This window comes from Pan paniscus, chromosome 20 (assembly GCF_029289425.2).
Source record: "Pan paniscus chromosome 20, NHGRI_mPanPan1-v2.0_pri, whole genome shotgun sequence".
NCBI classification, from domain to species: Eukaryota; Metazoa; Chordata; class Mammalia; order Primates; family Hominidae; genus Pan; species Pan paniscus.
In genome coordinates this window covers 64,273,262-64,291,781 of record NC_073269.2, presented here as the reverse complement: position 1 = coordinate 64,291,781, position 18,520 = coordinate 64,273,262, and the positions used below count along the sequence as shown (strand labels likewise).

Here is an 18,520-nt window from a genome sequence, read left to right as displayed (position 1 = left end):
TGGATTAAAAGAGAGTTAAAGGATGGGCATGGTGGCTCACGCCTGTAATCCTACCACTTTGGGAGGCTGAGATGGGCAGATCACTTGAGGTCAGGAGTTCAAGACCAGCCTGGCCAACATGGTGAAACCCTGTCTCTACTCAAAATACAAAAATTAACCAGGTGTCGTGGTGTGCACCTATAATCCCAGCTACTTGGGAGGCTGAGGCAGGAGAATCACTTGAACCTGGGTGGCAGAGGTTGCAGTGAGCCAAGATCATGCTATTTGCACTCCAGCCTGGGTGACAGAGCAAGATTCCATCTCAAAAAAAAAAAAAAAAAAATAGAATAAAAGATAAAATTCAACAATAAGAAAACAAGCAATTTCAACCACTTTTTTTTTAAAGCCAAGCAAAGCATTTGAACACAGTTCACCACAAAATATGCAAATGGAAAGGAAGTATATGAAAAGATGTTTAACGTTAGTAATTAGGGAAATCAAAACTACAGTGCAATACCAATACATGCCTATTAGAATTGCAAAAAATAAACCATATCATGTTGCCAAGGATATGGAGGAATTACAACTCTTATACAGTCCTTGTCCATGATTCAACTTACGATTTTTCAGAATTATGATGGTATACAAGCTATACAAATTCAGTACTCTCCTCAACTTGACGGATTTATTTGGGTATGTAAATCATTTGATTCATGGTATTTTCAGTTTACCATGGGCTTATTTGGACCTAACCCTATCGTAGTTCAGGAGCATCTGTGTATTGCTGGTGGGAATGTGAAACGGTACAAACACTTTGGAAAACAAATGGACAGTTTCTTAAAATGTTGAACTTTCGCGGGGCATGGTGGCTCACGCCTGTAATCCAGCACTTCGGAAGGCTGAGGCGGGTGGATCACGAGGTCAGGAGATAGAGACCATCCTGGCTAACACGGTGAAACCCCGTCTCTACTAAAATGAAAAAATTAGCTTGGTGTGGTGGCGGGCGCCTGTAGTCCCAGCTACTCAGGAGGCCGAGGCAGGAGAATGGTGTGAACCGCGGAGGCGGAGTTTGCAGTGAGCCGAGATCGCGCCACTCCACTCCAGTCCAGGCGACAGAGTGAGACTCCATCTCAAAAAAAAAAATTGAATTTTCATTTCCTATATGATCCAGCCATTCTACGCCTAGGCATTTATCCAACAGGAAAGGAAATGCGTGTCCTTAGGAAGACTTGTACACGAATGTTCACAGAAGTTTATTTTTAACAGCCCCAAATAGAAACAGTTTACATGTCCATGGACAGATGCGTGATAAACAATGGTGGTGCATCCATGAGATGGAACACCACTCAGCAATAGAAAGAATGAGCTACTTACATATGCAACAAAATGGATAATCTCAAAATAATTATGCTGAGTAAAATAAACCAGATCACAAAAGAGTACACTCAAATGTGTCACTGCATTTATATACAACTGTTAGAAAATCCAAACTAATCTATATATAACAGAAAGCAGATTGGCGGTGGTTTGAAAGGGCAGAGAGGGGCGTGGAATGCTGAACGGAGGGGCTTCAAGGATCTTGGGAAACCAGAGCTAGTGATGGTTTTGCGGGTTTAGATATTTGCCAAAACGCATGCAGGCGAGCGCCGTGGGAGGGAGGGACGGAGGGTGGGTGCACAGCCGCAGGCCCCCCGGGGCTGGAGGAGGCGCTTGCTGCCTGACAGGGTTCCTCCAACATCCCCGGGGCCGCGACTGAAGTGGCTGAGGCCAACCGAGGGCCCAAAGCGCCCGTGGCTTCGGCTGGGCGGGTTCTTAATATTTTATTACATATATATATGCATATATATATTTACGCATATATTTATGTATGTGTACACATACATGTATATATTATAAACTATATACAAATTATACAAAATATATGTAATTAAATATACATACATATGTACATAATTTTATTTATTTTGGAGACAGGATCTCACGCTGTCGCCCAGGCTGGAGTGCAGTGGCAGGATCATAGCTCACTGCAGTCTTGACCTCCTGGGCTCAGGTGATCCTTCCACCGCAGCCTCCGGAGTAGCTGGGAAAACAGGTGGGCGCTAACACGCCCGACGAATTATTTAAAGTTTTTTTAAGAGATCAGGCGGGAGGGCCATGTCTGCCCATGCTGCCGGGGGTGGCGAAACCCCATGTCTACTAAAAATAGAAAAATTAGCCGGGCGTGGTAGCGCGCGCCTATAATCCCAGTTACTCAGGAGGCTGAGGCAGAATCGCTTGAACCTGGGAGGCGGAGGTTGCAGTGAGCCAAGATGGCACCATTGCACTCCAGCCTCCCATAATAGGTGCACCCAAGATGATGGTATGGCCCTGCCTCTGCCACCTCTCCATGCTGCCGGGGGCTCAAGCGATTCTGCCGCCTTGCCCTCCTAAAGTGCCGGGATTACAAGCGTGAGCCACCGCGCCCAGGCCTAGAGGTTTAGATCCACCTAGAGCAAGTGACTAAAGCGGGCGGGCAAGGTACTGCCGGTGGGTCTGGCCTGGTCGTCCTGGGTTCGGCCAAGCCTGGATTCCACTGTAGCCACATGGCCTAGGGGTCCAAGACCCGCTGGGCTGGTGTTCCGGGGTGGCGGCCTGGAGACTACACATCAGGGCGGCGCCACTACGCAAGCGCGGGTTACGTCATCGGCTGGGCGCCGAGCCCAAGCGGCGCGTTACCCAGGTAACCCTCGTGGACGCTGAGGCGCGCGGCTGTTGGCTGGAGCCAGCCTCTAGTCGCTCTGACAGGCTTCTGGTTTTCTGGTCCTCTGGTCTTTCTAGGCGGGACCGAATGAGGTGAGGCAGCCCAGGCCACAGGGTGCGCCACCATCGTCTGGTATTTTGATGCCAAAGAACGGGCAGCCAGACGAGCATCAGCGTCAGGGCGGAGAGGCGCTTGTGCCCCGGAGCCAGGATGCAGCGCCTGGGGAGAGTCATTGCCTCCTGCCGGCATCCCAAGCCCGCCCGCTTCTCCGGCCTAGAATGCGGGGTGAGTCTCCAATCCGTTTGGCCGTGGCACCTTTTCCACCACTGGGCCGCCGCTGCTTGGGCTGGGTGAAAGGTGCCGAGAGGAGCATGGGTGTGGAAGTCCTGTCAGCTAAGAAATAAAAGTTTACCTCGGGGCTCCAAGACAAAAAAACTTACATTACTCACTTCAAACACGTGCAGTTTATCTGCAGTGTGCAATTATACCACAATTAAGTTGATTTAAAAAACAATAGGTAGGATACTATTTTTAGGACCTAGATCTAGTTGGGATCTTGAAAGTAATACATAAAACACAAGCTATGAAAGAAAAAACATTTCTAAAGAATCTTTTTCTTCAAAAGACACCACGGATGAGGTAAAAGGCAAGTCCAGGCTGGGCACGATGACTCACACCTGTAATCCCAGCACTTTGGAAGACCAAGGCGGGCGGATCACTTGAGGTCAGGAGTTTAAGACCAGCGTGGCCAACATGGCGAAACCCCATCTCTACTAAAAATAGAAAAATTAGCCAGGCGTGGTATCGCGCGCCTATAATCCCAGTTACTCAGGAGGCTGAGGCAGAATCCCTTGAACCTGGGAGGCGGAGGTTGTAGTGAGCCAAGATGGCACCATTGCACTCCAGCCTCCCATAATAGGTGCATCCAAAATGATGGTGTGGCTCTGCCTCTGCTACCTCCCAGAAGAGAATAGGGTGCTGCCCGCAACACTGGGTAACTGGAGTGGGAGGGAGCTTGGGCCAGAGGGGAGCAGTATCTCCACACACTTGCAACTTACTTCCTCCCCATCTAGGCCCTTGGTGAATAGCTCTGTATTGAGAGGCCTCCTTTATTTCCTGACTCCTTCTGAACATTACAGGCTATATTGCCCCTTATGATGCAAAACCTTGAACCTACGGTCTGTTGGCTCTACCTTTAAAGTATCAGCATGTCCGCAATCCAGCCACTGATCACCAATCTGATCCGAGTGGCTATCATCTTCCACCTAATTACTACATTGGTTTCACACATGACTCCACTGCTTTCCTTGGTTACTCTCCATACAGAGGCTAGAGCTCATCAATGCTCTACTCAGAACCCTGCCAGAGCCCTCATGATGCCTTCAACTTTCTCTACCATCTGGCCCCCTTATTGCCTCTATGACCACTGTTGTTCCCGCAGCTGACTAGGCAGGCCCTCACACCAGGGCTTTTGTTCTAGGTCTTCCCTCCGATGTCTGCATCTCTTATTTTTATTTATTTATTTATTTAGTCGGAGTCTTGCTCTGTTGCCTAGGTTGGAGTGCAGTGGCGCGATCTCGGCTCACTGCAAGCTCCGTCTCCCAGGTTCACGCCATTCTCCTGCCTCAGCCTCCCAAGTAGCTGGGACTACAGGAGCCCGTCACCACGCCTGGCTAATTTTTTGGATTTTTAGTAGAGATGGGGTTTCACCATGTTAGCCAAGATGGTCTTGATCTCCTGACCTTGTGATCCGCCCGCCTTGGCCTCCCAAAGTGCTGGGATTACAGGCGTGAGCCACCGCGCCCAGCCATCTGCATCCCTTCTTTCCAGTCCTTGTTCAGATGTCACCTCAATGAGGTGACTCTGACTCACTCTTAGCACCCAATTTTATACGGCAACTTGCCCTTCCCATCTGGGCACTACATCACCTACTCTTTTTTCTTTCTTCCAAAGTTGTTGCCTTCTAACTACTCTTTAATTTACTTATGTTTATTGTTTATCTCGTGCTTCCGTAAGTGCAGTGTTTGTTTTTTTTCACTTTAGGGTCTGGCACAGAGCAGGTGCTTCATAAATGTTTGCTGATGATTGAGTGATGTATGATCCTTCTCTTGGGAAAGTCATTTCCTCCGCTGGTTTCCAGAGGATGAAGCACTTCTTGAGAGGCCTTCATCTTGCTGCTGTCTCCAGGGAAGGGGCAATTCTAAGGCAAAAACCCTCTCTCACTGGTCTCACTTGTCCCCCACCAGGGGGCAACAGCTTCATAGTCTCTCACTACTGGGCTGAGAAGTGGAAGCCTAAGGGAGCACCTTCCTCTCTGTTCCCTAGTGCTTCCAAATTCCCCAGTACCCAGTGACACCCAAGTGAGACAGTGGAGCTGGGCTTTTCTTTCAGCCTTCCTCTTCCTTTTCTCCTCTTCTATTCCTCCTACCTTTTAATTCATCCAACCATTATCATGCAGGAGATACAGAAGCTGGGGCTACAAATGTGGAAGCAAAAGACACCCCCGTTTTTTCTTTCACATTTTAATTGAAAGACAGTGTAATGCCATTACAGTACACTAAGTATACAGCTTGATGATTTCTTAACACGCGTATACCTGTGTAACCACCACCCAGATCAAGATATAGAACATTTCCAGGCCCCAGAAGACTCCCTTGTACCTCTTTAGTCAATGCTGCCACCCCCAGAGGTAAGTACTTCCTTCATCATGGATTACTTGCCTGTTCTTGAACTTCATATAAATGGAATCATACAGTATTTATCACTATACCTGTGATAATGCAATATTGTTGTGTGGATATGTGGCTAATTATTATTTATTTATTTTTTTGAGACGGAGTTTTGCTCTTTTTGCCCAGGCTGGAGTGCAATGGCGCAATCTCGGCTCAATGCAACCTCCACCTCCCGGGTTCAAGCGATTCTCCTGCCTCAGCCTCCCGAGTAGCTGGGATTACAGGCATGCGCCACCACCCTGGCTAATTTTGTATTTTAGTAGAGACGGGGTTTCTCCATGTTGGTCAGGCTGGTCTTGAACTCCCAACCTCAGGTGATCCACCTGCCTCAGCCTCCCAAAGTGCTGGGATTACAGGCATAAGCCACCGCGCCCAGCGTGGCTAATTATTTTTATTGCTAAGTAGTAATCCATTAAATTGACGTATCAAAATTTCTTTATCCATTCTCTTGGTTACAGACATTTGGATTATCTCCTGGTTTGGACCGTCATAAATAATGCCACTGTGAGCATTCTTGTACATATCTTTTAGTGGACAGATGTTTGCCTTTCTTTTGAACAAACAGGAGTAGAATCTCTAGGTCATAGTACAGGTTTATGTATAATTTTATAAGAAATTGTCAAACTTTTTTCCAAAGTGACTGTACCACATTATACTCCCATCAGCAGGGTATGAGAATTCCAGTTGGCACCATGTCGTCCCATTTGATGCTGTCAGTATTTTTATTTTTGGTCATTCTAGAGGATGTATAGTGGCAATGTCCTTTATTTTAGGATAAGAATCAGCAATAATAAGAAAAGAATCTATGTAGCAATTACCTTGCCCTTTGTTTATACAGAACAGTTCCAGCTCCTTTACTGGACTAAGATCGAAAACCCCAACTCTCATTGCATTTACCTTACCCCTTCCTATCTCAGGGGTTGTCTTAGTCCATTTGTGCTGCTGTAACAGAATAGCTGAGACTGTGTAATTTACAAAGAAATGTACTGCCTTACGGTCTGGAGGTTGGGAAGTCCAACATCAAGGTGCTCACATATTTGGCGATGATGAGTTCAAGATGGTGCCTTGGACACTGCATCCTCACCTGACAGAAGGTAAAGGGCAGGGTGGTGCAGGGTGGGGGTGGGGGGAGAGAAAGAAAGAGAGAGAGAGAAAGAGAATGCAAGCACATGCAGAATCTCTCCATGAACCTTTTACAATGGCACTGTTGACAAAGAGTCAAACTCTGTAAAATATTTGAAGAGATTTACTCTGAGCCAAATATGGTGACCAGTGGCCCCTGACATAGCTCTCAGGAGATCCTGAGGACATGCCCAGGGTGGTTAGGGTTCAGCTTGCTTTTATACATCTTAGGGAAACATGAGACATCAATCAATACATATAAGATGTACACTGGTACAGAAAGTTTCCAGGTTATAGGCAGATTTAAAGATTTCTGATTGCCAATTGATTTAAAGAGTTATTGTCAATAGAAAGGAATGTCTGGGGTTGTGGAACTCAAGGTTTTACCAAGCAGATGAAACCTCCAGAGATAACAGACTGTAAATGTTTCTTATCAGACTTAAAGAGTCTGTTCTATCACTAATTCTAGAAGGGAGGAGGGTATAATGAGGCAAGTCCAGCTTCTGCTTCCCATCATGGCCCGAACTCATTTTTCAAATTAACTTTGGAATGCCCTTGGCTGAGAGGAGGGGTCTATTCATATGGTTGGGAGCGGGGGGGCTGAGAATTTTATTTTTTGGTTTACAACATTAATCCATTCATGACAGCAGAGCCTTGTGACCTCCATAAATCCCATTAGACCCTGCCTCCCAACACTACTGCACTGGGGAGTAAGTTTCAACATGAATTTTGGAGAGGATAAAAACGTTCAAATCATAGCAGAGGTGTTTTTCTTCATCTGGTTTCCTGACACCTTTAGGTCAAAGGTATCTCTCTCATTTGAGTTCCCTCTCAAAAGTGAACAGAGCTACCTCATCTCTCTTTAGAATATGAATTCTAGTCTTATTTTATGTGAACATTGAGGTTTGTGTAGCAGGTATTTGGTGATTGCATATCTTAAAACTTGGCTTCTGTACTGTATGAGACTATCAGTTATAATACGAAGCAAATAAAAAGAGAGTAATACGATTGAGAATTAGGGAGATGAGTCACAGCTGGCTGTTATCAGGATGTGACATCTGTGCTGTGATCTGGATGAAAAAAAGAAAACCCTGGGGCTGTACAAGGAAGAAGATTCCAGGAAGAGGAAACAATACGTACAAAGGCCCTGAAGCAGGAATGGGCTTACCCTGTTTGAGGAATGGCTGGGGTCCAGAAATGGGCAGGAATGACAGGAGATGAGCTTGAGGGACTGAGGTGGGGTGTGGGATAGGACAGAGGCCAGTCCTGCTGAGTTTTCTAAGCTATGAGCTGGAATTTGGATTTTACTTTAATTACTTGGGAAGCCAGTGCAGAATGTGAGGCAAGGACCTGATGTGAGATCCTAAAAGTGCCCTTGGCTGCCTGCTGGAGGATGAGCTGTAGGGGGCTGGAGTGGAAGTGGAGAGACACTCTCTTCTTACTTCTGTCACTCTTCCTTCTCCAGCCTCTCTTTCTCTGCTTGATCCTGAGATGGAAATTGTGGCTGTACCATCCATAGATTGCTTTCCTCTCAGTGCCCACTCTGACTGGGTTCACCTTCCTGCCAGCTGGGGCCTGTCCCAACACCTTGCCCCTTCCACCTTGCCTCTCTCATGGTCCTCTCCCTTGAATTCAGCCTGTCCTACTTGAAATTTTCCTCTCCCTTGAATTCAGGCTGTCCTACTTGAACTTTTCCTCTCCCTCTGACAGGGCTACTCCCCTTTGCCCACCCACAGTGAGTGCCAACACCACCCAACAACAAAAGCCCAACCCACAGGCCAGCTTTTTAAAATGATCCTCCATTACTAGTGGAAATATCTTCAAAATCTCTCTTGCCCACTGCTCACTCAAGTCTAGCTTCCTAAATGGCCATGCTTTCTTTGGCATCACCACCTACAGTCCCTCAGTCCCCTTTTTTTTTTCTTTTTTTCTTTTTTTGAGACAGAGTCTTGCTCTGCTGCCCAGGCTGGAGTGCTGGAGTGCAATGGCTTGATCTCGGCTTACTGTAGCCTCCGCTTCCCGGGTTCAAGCGATTCTCCTGCCTCAGCCTCCCAAGTAGCTGGGTACAGGTGCCCGCCACCACGCCCGGCTAATTTTTGGTATTTTTAGTAGAGACGAGGTTTTATCATGTTGCCCAGACTGGTCTCGGAACTCCTGACCTCAGGCGATCCACCTGCCTTGGCCTCCCAAAATGCTGGGATTACAGCTGTGAGCCACCGCGCCCGGCCCGTTTTTGTTTGTTTTAATGCCGGGTCTTGCTCTGTTGCCCAGGCTGAAGTGCAGTGGTGCGATCATAGCTCACTGCAACCTTGACCTCCCAGGCTCAAGCAATCCTTCCACCGCAACCTCCTAAGTAGCGGGGACTACAGGCGCGCGCCATCACACCGGGCTAATTTTTGTATTTTTTTTTTGTAGAGATGTGGTCTCGCTATGTTGCCCAGGGTGGTGTCGAACTCCTGAACTCAACTGATCCTCCCGCCACAGCTTCCCAAAGTGCTGGGACTACAGGAATGAGCCACCGCTCCCGAACCGCTCCATGCATATCGACAGAGGAAAACTCACAGGGTGCGTCGCTGGTAACCCATGCTCCCATAAAGCCTGGCCTCTGGAAAGAGACTTGGGAACGAGCCCTGACGTTCTCAGCCGTCGAGCTTCACAGAGAAGGGTAGCTCGAATTAGGTTCCTTATCTTCAAGAGAATAACAGCAGTCACTTTCTCACAATCTTGCGAACGCCAAATGGAAGGATCCCTCGAGAGCGCTGAGAACTCGCCGAGCTCCTCCCGGGAAACCCGGTACCACGAGGCGCCATTTTGCGGATGGGCAAACTGAGGCCCGCGGGGCCGCGACTTACCCAGGCCTTTTTGCAGTGGGAGGCGACGGTGGAGGAGGCTGGTCTGGGACCGGGACAACAAAGTCCATCCTGCCGCCGGCTTCGACGCAGGTGCCAGAAAGGTCCCAACCCCGCCCAGGCAGGGCGAGGCGGCGCGGCCCAGGCACCTGTCATGGTGGCGCCGCTGCCCGGCGCCGGAAGTGCCCGCCTGGAACTACAGCTCCCAGCAGACCCCGCGGCGCGCTCCGGTCGACGCCGGGGAAGCAGCCGCCATTGTCCGCGGCTGAGGTGAGGCCTTTGCTCCGGCTGTGGGGCCGCCGTAGCTGCGGGGCTTGGGGGTCAGGAGAGCCGGCTGGGAGAGGCGGCGTCAGGGTGGGTCCTGCGCCTGCCCTTTCCGCGCCGGCTTTGCGCCGTCGTTGCCGTCGGTTCTCCAGCCAGCAGCCTGCCTGCGGCCTTCTGCCTCCGGGCGTTCTTCGTTTTCTGGTCGGACGGGCCTGGGTGAACTCTGCTGCACGTCGGCTCCGCGGGCCTTTGTCCCCGAGGCCGCGCCTGGAGCTCCCAAGCGCACTCCTGGGCCGGACCTCGGCGCGGGACAAAAGCCAAACGCCCCAGGCGGGCAGACCCCGAGCCTGCTGCGCCGCCTTCAAGGGGGACCGCCGGCCGCGAGCCAGGTGAGGCCGGGACGAGCTTCTGCAGCGTCGCGGCCGCGTCGGTCTTGCGGAGGAAATTTGGGTCGGGAGCTCTGGAAGCAGGTGATAAGGATGCTTCTGAGGCCATTGATGGGACGAATAACCCCGTTCGTTCCCCAGCCGTCGTTTCTCCCCCTGCCAGTTCACACAAAGCACTGTGAAGGACGTCAGACCTGGGTTGGAAACAGCTCCGGGTTCCCTTAAACATGCAGTGACGGCGGCGGTCGCTGTCAAGTTGCAAATAATGGTGCAAAATACGGTTTGCATTCTGCGTTTTCGCGCTGATTCCGGTGCTCCTGAGGCCCACTGTGTGTTCTAGTGCTTTATACACATACCCAGGAATCCATTCGAGAGGTTGCTGACTTGGACAAAGATCTGGAACCTGAGGAGTTAGGGGTCTGGGCGCCAGGCCCATCTCTAAGTCCTCCACACACACACAAGCTTAGGCTTAGTAAATCTTGGAGGTGAATTTTTTTTGGAGGTGGGATTAAATTTGCATAACATAATGTTCACTTTAAGCACTTAAAAGTGTGCAATTCACCGGTTTTATTGTATATTAATAAAGTTGTGCAACCATCCCCATTATCTAATTTTAGAACATTTCATCACCCCACAAAGAAACCCTTGTTCCCCTTAAGCAGTCACTCCCCATTTCATTTTTCCCCCAGCTCTAGGCAACCACTAATATATGAGGATTGCAAGTTGATTTTACAATAATTGTCAGATTAATCCAAAAGTTCCATCTGTGTTGTGACTGGCTGTCTCTTGGGAATAGCTGACAAATTTATACCCTCTCATTCAGGTTCATGCTCTTTTTTCCAGCTTATGCAAATTACCCTTCATTTCTCTCCAGGAATTGTGTTACTTTTTTGACATGTAAATTCTCTTTTCTTACGATGCTCCTTACAAGTTTTTTTGTTGCTTCGGTGGATGGATTCCCTTCTTTGTTCCCACTTGGTCTTCTGTGAGAAAGGACTAGTTTTGTCTTTTTTCACTTTTGTCACTAGGTTGGGATTTGCTGTGTTCCTGGGCAGGTGCCTGGTCAATCAGTCCTCGGGATGGCAGCCATCAACCCGTGGGCCTCCTGGGGTGAGTCCAAGTTGTGTTTCTCCTGGGCCTCCCCTATCATTAGCTGCTGCAGTCATGGGTCAGAGCTGGTGATGGGCTGAGGACTTTTGAGGATGGAAGGGGGTCTGTCTATCTTGGTACAAAATTAGAACTGATTGGTGGTAAAGGAGGAAAATTGTTGGCATAAAAGACACTAACTTTTATGTTTTATAGTCATCTCCTGAGAGGTGTCATTAGTTTTAAGAGATTTTTCTGGTGGTTTGTGGGGTTTCCTAAACAACAGTGATACATATAATAAAATATTGTCTCTACTGCTCTCATATATATTTTTACCTTTATTGTTTTTACTTATATAGCATTGGTTGGTAATTTTAAAACAGTGTTAATAGTGACTCACCTGTGCATTGCCTGTGTGAATCAAGCTTATGTTGCATTTTTTTTACACGCCCTTGGGCTCTGTTTATGGAATTTTGTAGTGCCCATTAGCGAGTCAGTCTCCTCTTGTATTTTGTCGCCTTGAATCACTAGGTTTGGTGTCACAGTCCTAACCTGATCCTTCTGTGCAGGTGCCCTTACGGACCAATCTTGGGGGATGACAGCTGTTGACCCATGGGCCTCCTGGGGTGAGTCAAGAGCCTGGTCAGCTGTGGGCTGCCATATTGTGGCCTCTGGCTGTAGTGCTCTGCCACAGCTGGGGATTAGAATGGGGACCAGGTGGGGCTTTAGGGTAGGTGGTCCAGATCTGTCTCTGTGCAGAGCTGGAACAAGGAGGAATCAGAAAACTAGTGGCCAGGCGTGGTGACTCACGCCTGTAATCCCAGCACTTTGGGAGGCCGAGGCGAGTGGATCACGAGGTCAGGAGATCGAGACCATCCTGGCTAACACGGTGAAACCCCGTCTCTACTAAAACAAAATACAAAAAATTAGCTGGGCGTGGTGGTGGGCGCCTGTAGTCCCAGCTGCTCAGGAGGCTGAGGCAGGAGAATGGCGTGAAGCCGGGAGGCGGAGCGTGCAGTGAGCCAAGATCGTGCCACTGCACTCCAGCCTGGGCAACAGAGCGAGACTCCGTCTCAAAAAAAAAAAAGAAAACCAGTGAGCAGTAAGGTGATGGTGACATCTCAAGATGCATGAGAATTCGTGTGTGGCCATTTAGGGTTCAGGCCCAGGAAGGTTGTGACCAGACACTGCTTCTCAGAGATGGTACCCAATAGCACAGGGGGGCCAATGAGAGATTCATGTGTTTAGGTACTTTCCTAACCTTCTCTGAGCCCTAATTTCTTCATCTATAGAATGAGGAAGTGGGTCTCTTCCCTCATTCAAGGGGGAGGGGCAGGGGCTGGTTCTCAGCCCCCCAGAAGAAAAGGTGAGCTCCTGGCAGCGAGAGCTGCCTCCATGACTTTTTTCTCGTTTCCTAGCTCTGTGTCCTCAGGATCCTGCCTGGCACGTGGAGGGAAGCCTGGAGGAGGGGAGGAGGGCCACTGGGCTCCCAGCAGCCCAGGTTCAGGTGAGATGGGGCTGTCCTGTTCCCAAAGGATGATGTCCAGGTTATCCCTGGTCATCCCAGTTGATGCGGCTCTCCAGTTTACAACAGTTGGAGTTTGGGTAGGGAAGGAAGCAACTGGAAGTTAATCCTTCCTGAGAGCAGGTAGGGAGAATTAGGCCGTTTTTAGTGACTCGGAGCCTTAGTGTCAACCAGTCTGTCCACAGTACTGAGCTCCAACTCTCCCTGGCTTGTTGTGGGGCATGAGGGGCAGCCCTTTTGGCTGGCAGCCCCACTTCTCTATTGCCACCTTCACTCATGTCTTTAGCACCCGATTTAGGCTGATGCTGTGCAGTGCCTGCTGTGCCTGCTGTGAAGGGAACAAGGACAGGTGTGAGCCTTCACCCTGAGGAGCTCCCAGACCCTTTTCCAGGGTTATTCACTCAGCTAAGGACATCTCACGGCCTACCTGGAGCCACACGTGCAGTGTGGGACAGGAGAAACCTGAGACGGGTAGGGTAGGCCTGCAGGAGCACAGTCACCTGATGAGTCGGGAGATGGGACAGAGTCTGTGTGGAGCTCAGCTTTTACTGTGGAGGGGAAGGCTGCTTGGTAGACCTGGGCCAAGAGGTGAAAAGAATGCATCAGCCAGTTGAGCACAGCCTGGTAAGTGGGGGTCTGGCCTCCTGCAGCACTGCAGGGGTCAGGGGTGGCAGGCAGCACACTGTGTGACCAGTGTTTGAGTGAGACTGACTCCAGTTAGATTTTAGGCTGGAGAGGCCAGGCCCTGAATGCTTGCTGCAGAACCTCAGAAGTCTTGGGATCAGGCGGCACCAGGGTCCAAAATGTGGTGATGGGTGTGGAAAGAAGAGGGCTGTGGGAAGCAGGCTGGTGTTTCAGGCTTCAGTCTGACCAGGGCCTTGGAGCTATGGAGGAGAGGTATAAGGAAATCAAAGCAGGGGCCTTTGTGATTATGGGGACAGGGTGGCTCCTGAGAGAAATAGGACAATGGAGTTACTTAGGAAAGGTGTCATCTCTCTGCCATCCTCCTGCCCAGCCTCCTCACCAGATGCAGCCACTTAAAAAAATTTTTATAATAGCTTTATTGAGATGGTACTGACATATTATAAAGTTTATCCTTTTAAAGTGTGTAATTCAGTGGTTTCTCGTATAGTCACAGAATTGTGCAACAATCACCAGTATCTAATTCTAGAACATTTTCATCACCCTAAAAAGAAATCCTGTACCCATTAGTAGTCACTCCCTGTTTCCCCTACTCCCTCCCAACCACTAGTGTACTTTCTGTCTCTATGAATTTGCCTAGTCTGGACATTTCATAATAATGGAATCATAATATGGCACAGCCTTTTTTGTCTGGCTTTTTTCACTTAGCATAATGTTTGCCTTCTCAAGAGTTACCCATATTGTAGCATTGTGTCAATATTTCTTTTAATGTAATGTAATTACAATGTAAATGTAATAAGTGTAATTACAATGTAATTACATTGTAAAAATGACTGAGGCAGCCATTTTTAACTTCCTGTTTTCAGTTTTTTAGAGTTGTCTCTGTATTTCTAAATGGGAGATTTTTTAAATTGGTTTTTTCCTAATTCATTAAAGTTATATTTACTCTGTTAACTCCCTGCTATGAAAGATGAAGAAAAAGAGTTTCATTACTTATTTTTAGGTCTTTTATTTTTAAGTTGAGATAATGAATCAAGCAGATGTGAGATACTTGGATATAAAAGAAGATTTAAAAATGATGTCTCTACTTTGTGCCTCCCCCTCAAATTAAAAAATATTATTGAAACCGCCCACAGTTTCAAATCTGGTGGGTGAAGTGCATCATAAGTATGCTGTTCCCACTTGGCAGTGTTGCTATCCCTGGTCCAGGTGAGATGGGAAGCAGAAGGGCCTGAACCATATGATGCAAGGTGATTGTTGCCTGGCATCAGAACTTGGGCAACTATGAGGTTTGCTACTCTTACAATGTACAGCCATTATTAAATCCTAAGACAGAATAATCAGTAGTGAAGCTAGACTAGCCTGAAAGATGGCCCCTGAATCAGACTCTGAGGAGTAGAAGTTAGCTGTAATAAAACACTGCGAAGAAGCCCTGTTAACCACCATGCTACACTCTGCTGTTAATTTATGCTAGGCTTTCTGAGAATTATCTAAGTTAATGCTGAGAAAATAAAACAGAATTAAAAATAACAACACCCTCCAATGTCTGAAGAGTTGTGATTTCTGATAACGTGCTCCTGGCTGGCCCCCCTCCCCACACTCTGGATTTTTTCCTGTGGGAAACTCGGATTTGACTGCTGTGTGTTTTTAACTAAGTGAGATCTTCAGGAATGCAAAAGAACCCTGTGTCCCTTTATTGTTCCCTCCAAGTTAAGTATTTATTGAAATAAAGCATTTATCTGGTGAAAACATCAAATGCTGTCATCCCTCATTATCTGAATAGTCCATTCATGGAAGTATGTTGAATAGTGAGGTTTTAACTACAGAAGCCCAGATCCCGTTATTTCTAGGAATAGGGGAAAATAATAATTGTAATGATAATATCTCATTTCATCTAAAAAACCCCAACCAGCCTGTCCAAATATGGAAGCATTCAAACCCCTCTGTTAACAGTCCACCTAGGATATCTGCATAACAAACATTATGTACATAAAACACCAATAATAGTCTGCACCCATGCTTGGTCAGACTTGAGGATGTGCACAATCTATTTATGTTTTCCTTCTCTGCAATGAAATCTACCACAGAAGCCATCTGAATTGCCCCAGGTTCCTTGAAGGGGGAGCAGTTGGGCAAGATCTGTCAGCAAACATCTGAGACCCAGCTCAGCACCTTTGGTCTCTCCTTCAGACTCTCAAAGGCTTTAAATGTGTGGCTGGTTTGTTAGCAGATTCCATAAAGTGCTGAGAATGCCTAGATAAATGCTTATATGTGTGTACAAAGTGATGTGTGCAAGAATGTTTATGAGAATTTGGGTGAAACACTTTTGCAAGTCATCCTAGGATGTGATTGGAAAATACAAATGCAGCTCATGAGGGTGACCTGTGGACCAGAAGGGTTTGCTCCTCCCTGTAGCAGTACTCTTCTGTCTTTAGCACCCTTTCCCCTCAGCATCAGGCAACAGTGAAACCTGCATTTCCTCTCCTACCCTTGAAGGGTCCCTCTCATCTCCACAGCCTGTGAGACTAGGTTCCTGTCTTCCACCATCTCTTCCTTCTGGCCTTTTGGTTTTGCATTTTCCTTTGCAATTCTAGGCTGAAGGTGTTCACTGTGTCCCCTTACCAGTCATTTATTTATTTTTATTTTTGAGGCAGAGTCTCATTGCGTTGTCCATACTGGAGTGCAGTGGGACGATCTTGGCTTGATGCAGCCTCCCCTCCCAGGTTCAAGGGATTCTCAGGCCTCAACCTCCCGAGTAGCTGAGATTACAGGTATGCGCCACCACACTGGCTAATTTTTGTATTTTTAATCGAGCCAGGGTTTCACCGTGTTGGTCAGACTGGCCTCAAACTTCTGACCTCAGGTGATTTGCCTGCCTTGCCCTCTCAAAATGCTGGGATTACAGGCGTGAGCCATTGTGCCCAGTCCCCTTACCATCCTTGAGGTGAGGCCTCCATGATTTGTGGGCCCAGACATGGTTACATATTCAGCTGGGGGCAGCTCTTTTTTTCTTCCTGTTTTTTAGCCCATGGGGCTTACAGTTTGAAAATGTCCCCTTTTTCATTTCTAAATTTTTTAAAATTTATTTTAGTTTTAATTTTGACACATTTCATAATTACAGAGAAGTATAAAAAGGAAGCAAATGGCATCACCATCAGTGAACAATATTACTGTTTTGTTGTATTTGTTGTTTTTCTTCTTTTACATAGTACTCTTTGTCTTTCCACCATTTCTCAGGCAACCGCTCATGGATTCAGTTTGTACACAGCTAATTCATTTTCATATGCATACATAGATGATAAACTATATAGACATAGACAGTCTTTTTCTTTTTTTTGAGACAGTCACACTGCATTGCCCATACTGGAGTGCAGTGGCATGATCTCAGCTCACTGCAGTCTCCGCCTCCCGGGTTCAAAGGATTCTTGTGCTTCAGCCTCCCAAGTAGCTAGGATTGCAGGCATGTGCCGCCAAATCTGGCTAATTTTTGTATTTTTAGTGGAGGTGGGGTTTTGTCATATTGGGCAGGCTAGTCTCAAACTCCTGTCCTCAGTGATCTGCCTGCCTCAAAGTGCTGGGATTATGGGTGTGAGCCACTGCGCCCGGCCCAACAATCTATTTTTTTTCCCAATGATTTTTTTCTATATGTAGTTTTCCTATAGTTTTCTTTTTTCAACTTTGAGGTCCATCCATGTTGATAGATACAGAGAAGTCAGGCTTGTTCCTTTTGCGCTGCCAAGTGTATCCATTAGAGAAGTGCACCTCTGTGTTCATAGTTTCTTTTATGGACAGGTGTATAAGTTCCTCTTTCCCCCATTGTTTTTGCTGCTCCAGTGAAAGCTGTGTGAACATTCCTGTAACTTCACTTTGTGCACGTGTTTATGTAGTTTATATCTAGGCATACCCCTAGAAGCAGAATTGTACCTGGTTTTAGGTATGTACTTTTTTTTTTTTTTTTTTTTGAGTCAGAGTCTCACTCTGTTGCCCAGGCTGCAGTGCAGTGGTGCGATCTCAGCTCACTGCAACCTTGCCTCGTGGGTTCAAGTGATTCTCCAGCCTCAGCCTCCCAAGTAGCTGGGAGTACAGGTGCTTGCCACCATGCCCAGCTAATTTTTTTATTTTTAGTAGAGGCGGGGTTTCACCATGTTGGCCAGGATGGTCTCGATGGTCTCCATCTCTTGACCTCGTGATTCACCTGCCTCGGCCTCCCAAAGTGCTGAGATTACAGGCATGAGCCACCATGCCCGGCTAGGTATATACTTTCAATGTTACTAGTGCTGCCACATGTCTCTACAAGGGGGCGAAGCTACTTGTCAGTCTCCCCACTCTGGGAGAAAATACCCATTTTCCTGCATGTTTGTTGACACTTGACATTATCAGGTCTTTTAAATATCTGCTTACCTCAGGACCAGAAAGGTATATTGCATTCCTTTAATGTGCATCTTCTTGATTGCTAGTGAGCTTAAGTACCTTTTGATGTCTTTATTGGCCATCTGTATTTCCTTCTCTCTTTGTTTCTCTTCCCCCATCCCTAGATTTCTAGGGACTGACTTTAATATAGGTATTTCACACGCATTCTGAATCCTAATTCTTTATCACATATCAACTAACTCCTCCCAGTCTGTAGCTTGTCTTAACTGGTGGTGTCTTATCAGTCAGATATTTGAATGTTGGTATGTTTTTGTCAAATGTGTCTATCTTTGTTTATGGCTAGTGTTTCTGTGTGTCTTATTTTAAGAAGTCTTGTGTTATTTAAAAAGTAATAATTCCCTCTTGTCCTTTTCCTTCATGTTCTCTTTCTGGGCTCTTCTGTTAGGTGCTGGACTTCCTGAACAAATTGCCGCGTGTCTCTGATCTCTTTATATTCCATGTCCTTTTCTTGGTGGGGGTTGGGGGCCTGATGATCATGTTTTCACCACAGCAGAACTCTCCAGGGTCCTGAACTAGTTGCTGTGTCTTCTGTTCTGTTCTGAGTCTGTGAAGGCTTTCCTATTCTCTCAGCCTCTCTCGTAGCATCCTGTCCCACTTTATACTGAAATCACTCTGGTCTGAGAATCTGAAAACAGGAATTAACAGGTCTTTGAAAGTTGAATGTGGCTGTTGTCTGGATTCTCTGGCCTTGTGGCTACTTAGTTCAAGTCGCTTTATCTGTGCATCAGGTGTTTCTCATGTCCAGGAGACGTCTGGTCTGTGTG

At 47.3% G+C, this 18,520-nt stretch overlaps 1 protein-coding gene and 1 pseudogene across 2 annotated transcripts in view; one reads left to right on the top strand and one right to left on the bottom strand.

The window, feature by feature from the left end:
* Positions 1-1,644: 1,644 nt before the first annotated feature.
* On the bottom strand, positions 1,645-11,091 carry LOC134729650 (uncharacterized; annotated as a pseudogene).
* Positions 9,126-18,520, top strand: part of ZNF606 (zinc finger protein 606) — a 26,339-nt gene continuing 16,944 nt past the window's right edge. The window contains exons 1-4 of one of the 2 annotated variants that reach the window (XM_024926771.4): positions 9,126-9,692; positions 11,101-11,182; positions 11,728-11,784; positions 12,577-12,665. In XM_024926771.4, coding sequence (XP_024782539.4) covers positions 11,152-11,182; positions 11,728-11,784; positions 12,577-12,665 — 177 coding nt within the window. In that variant the 5' untranslated portion in view covers positions 9,126-9,692; positions 11,101-11,151. Of the gene's footprint in view, positions 10,076-11,100; positions 11,183-11,727; positions 11,785-12,576; positions 12,666-18,520 lie in introns of both variants that reach the window. The other variant, XM_008969712.6, reaches the window with a different exon arrangement.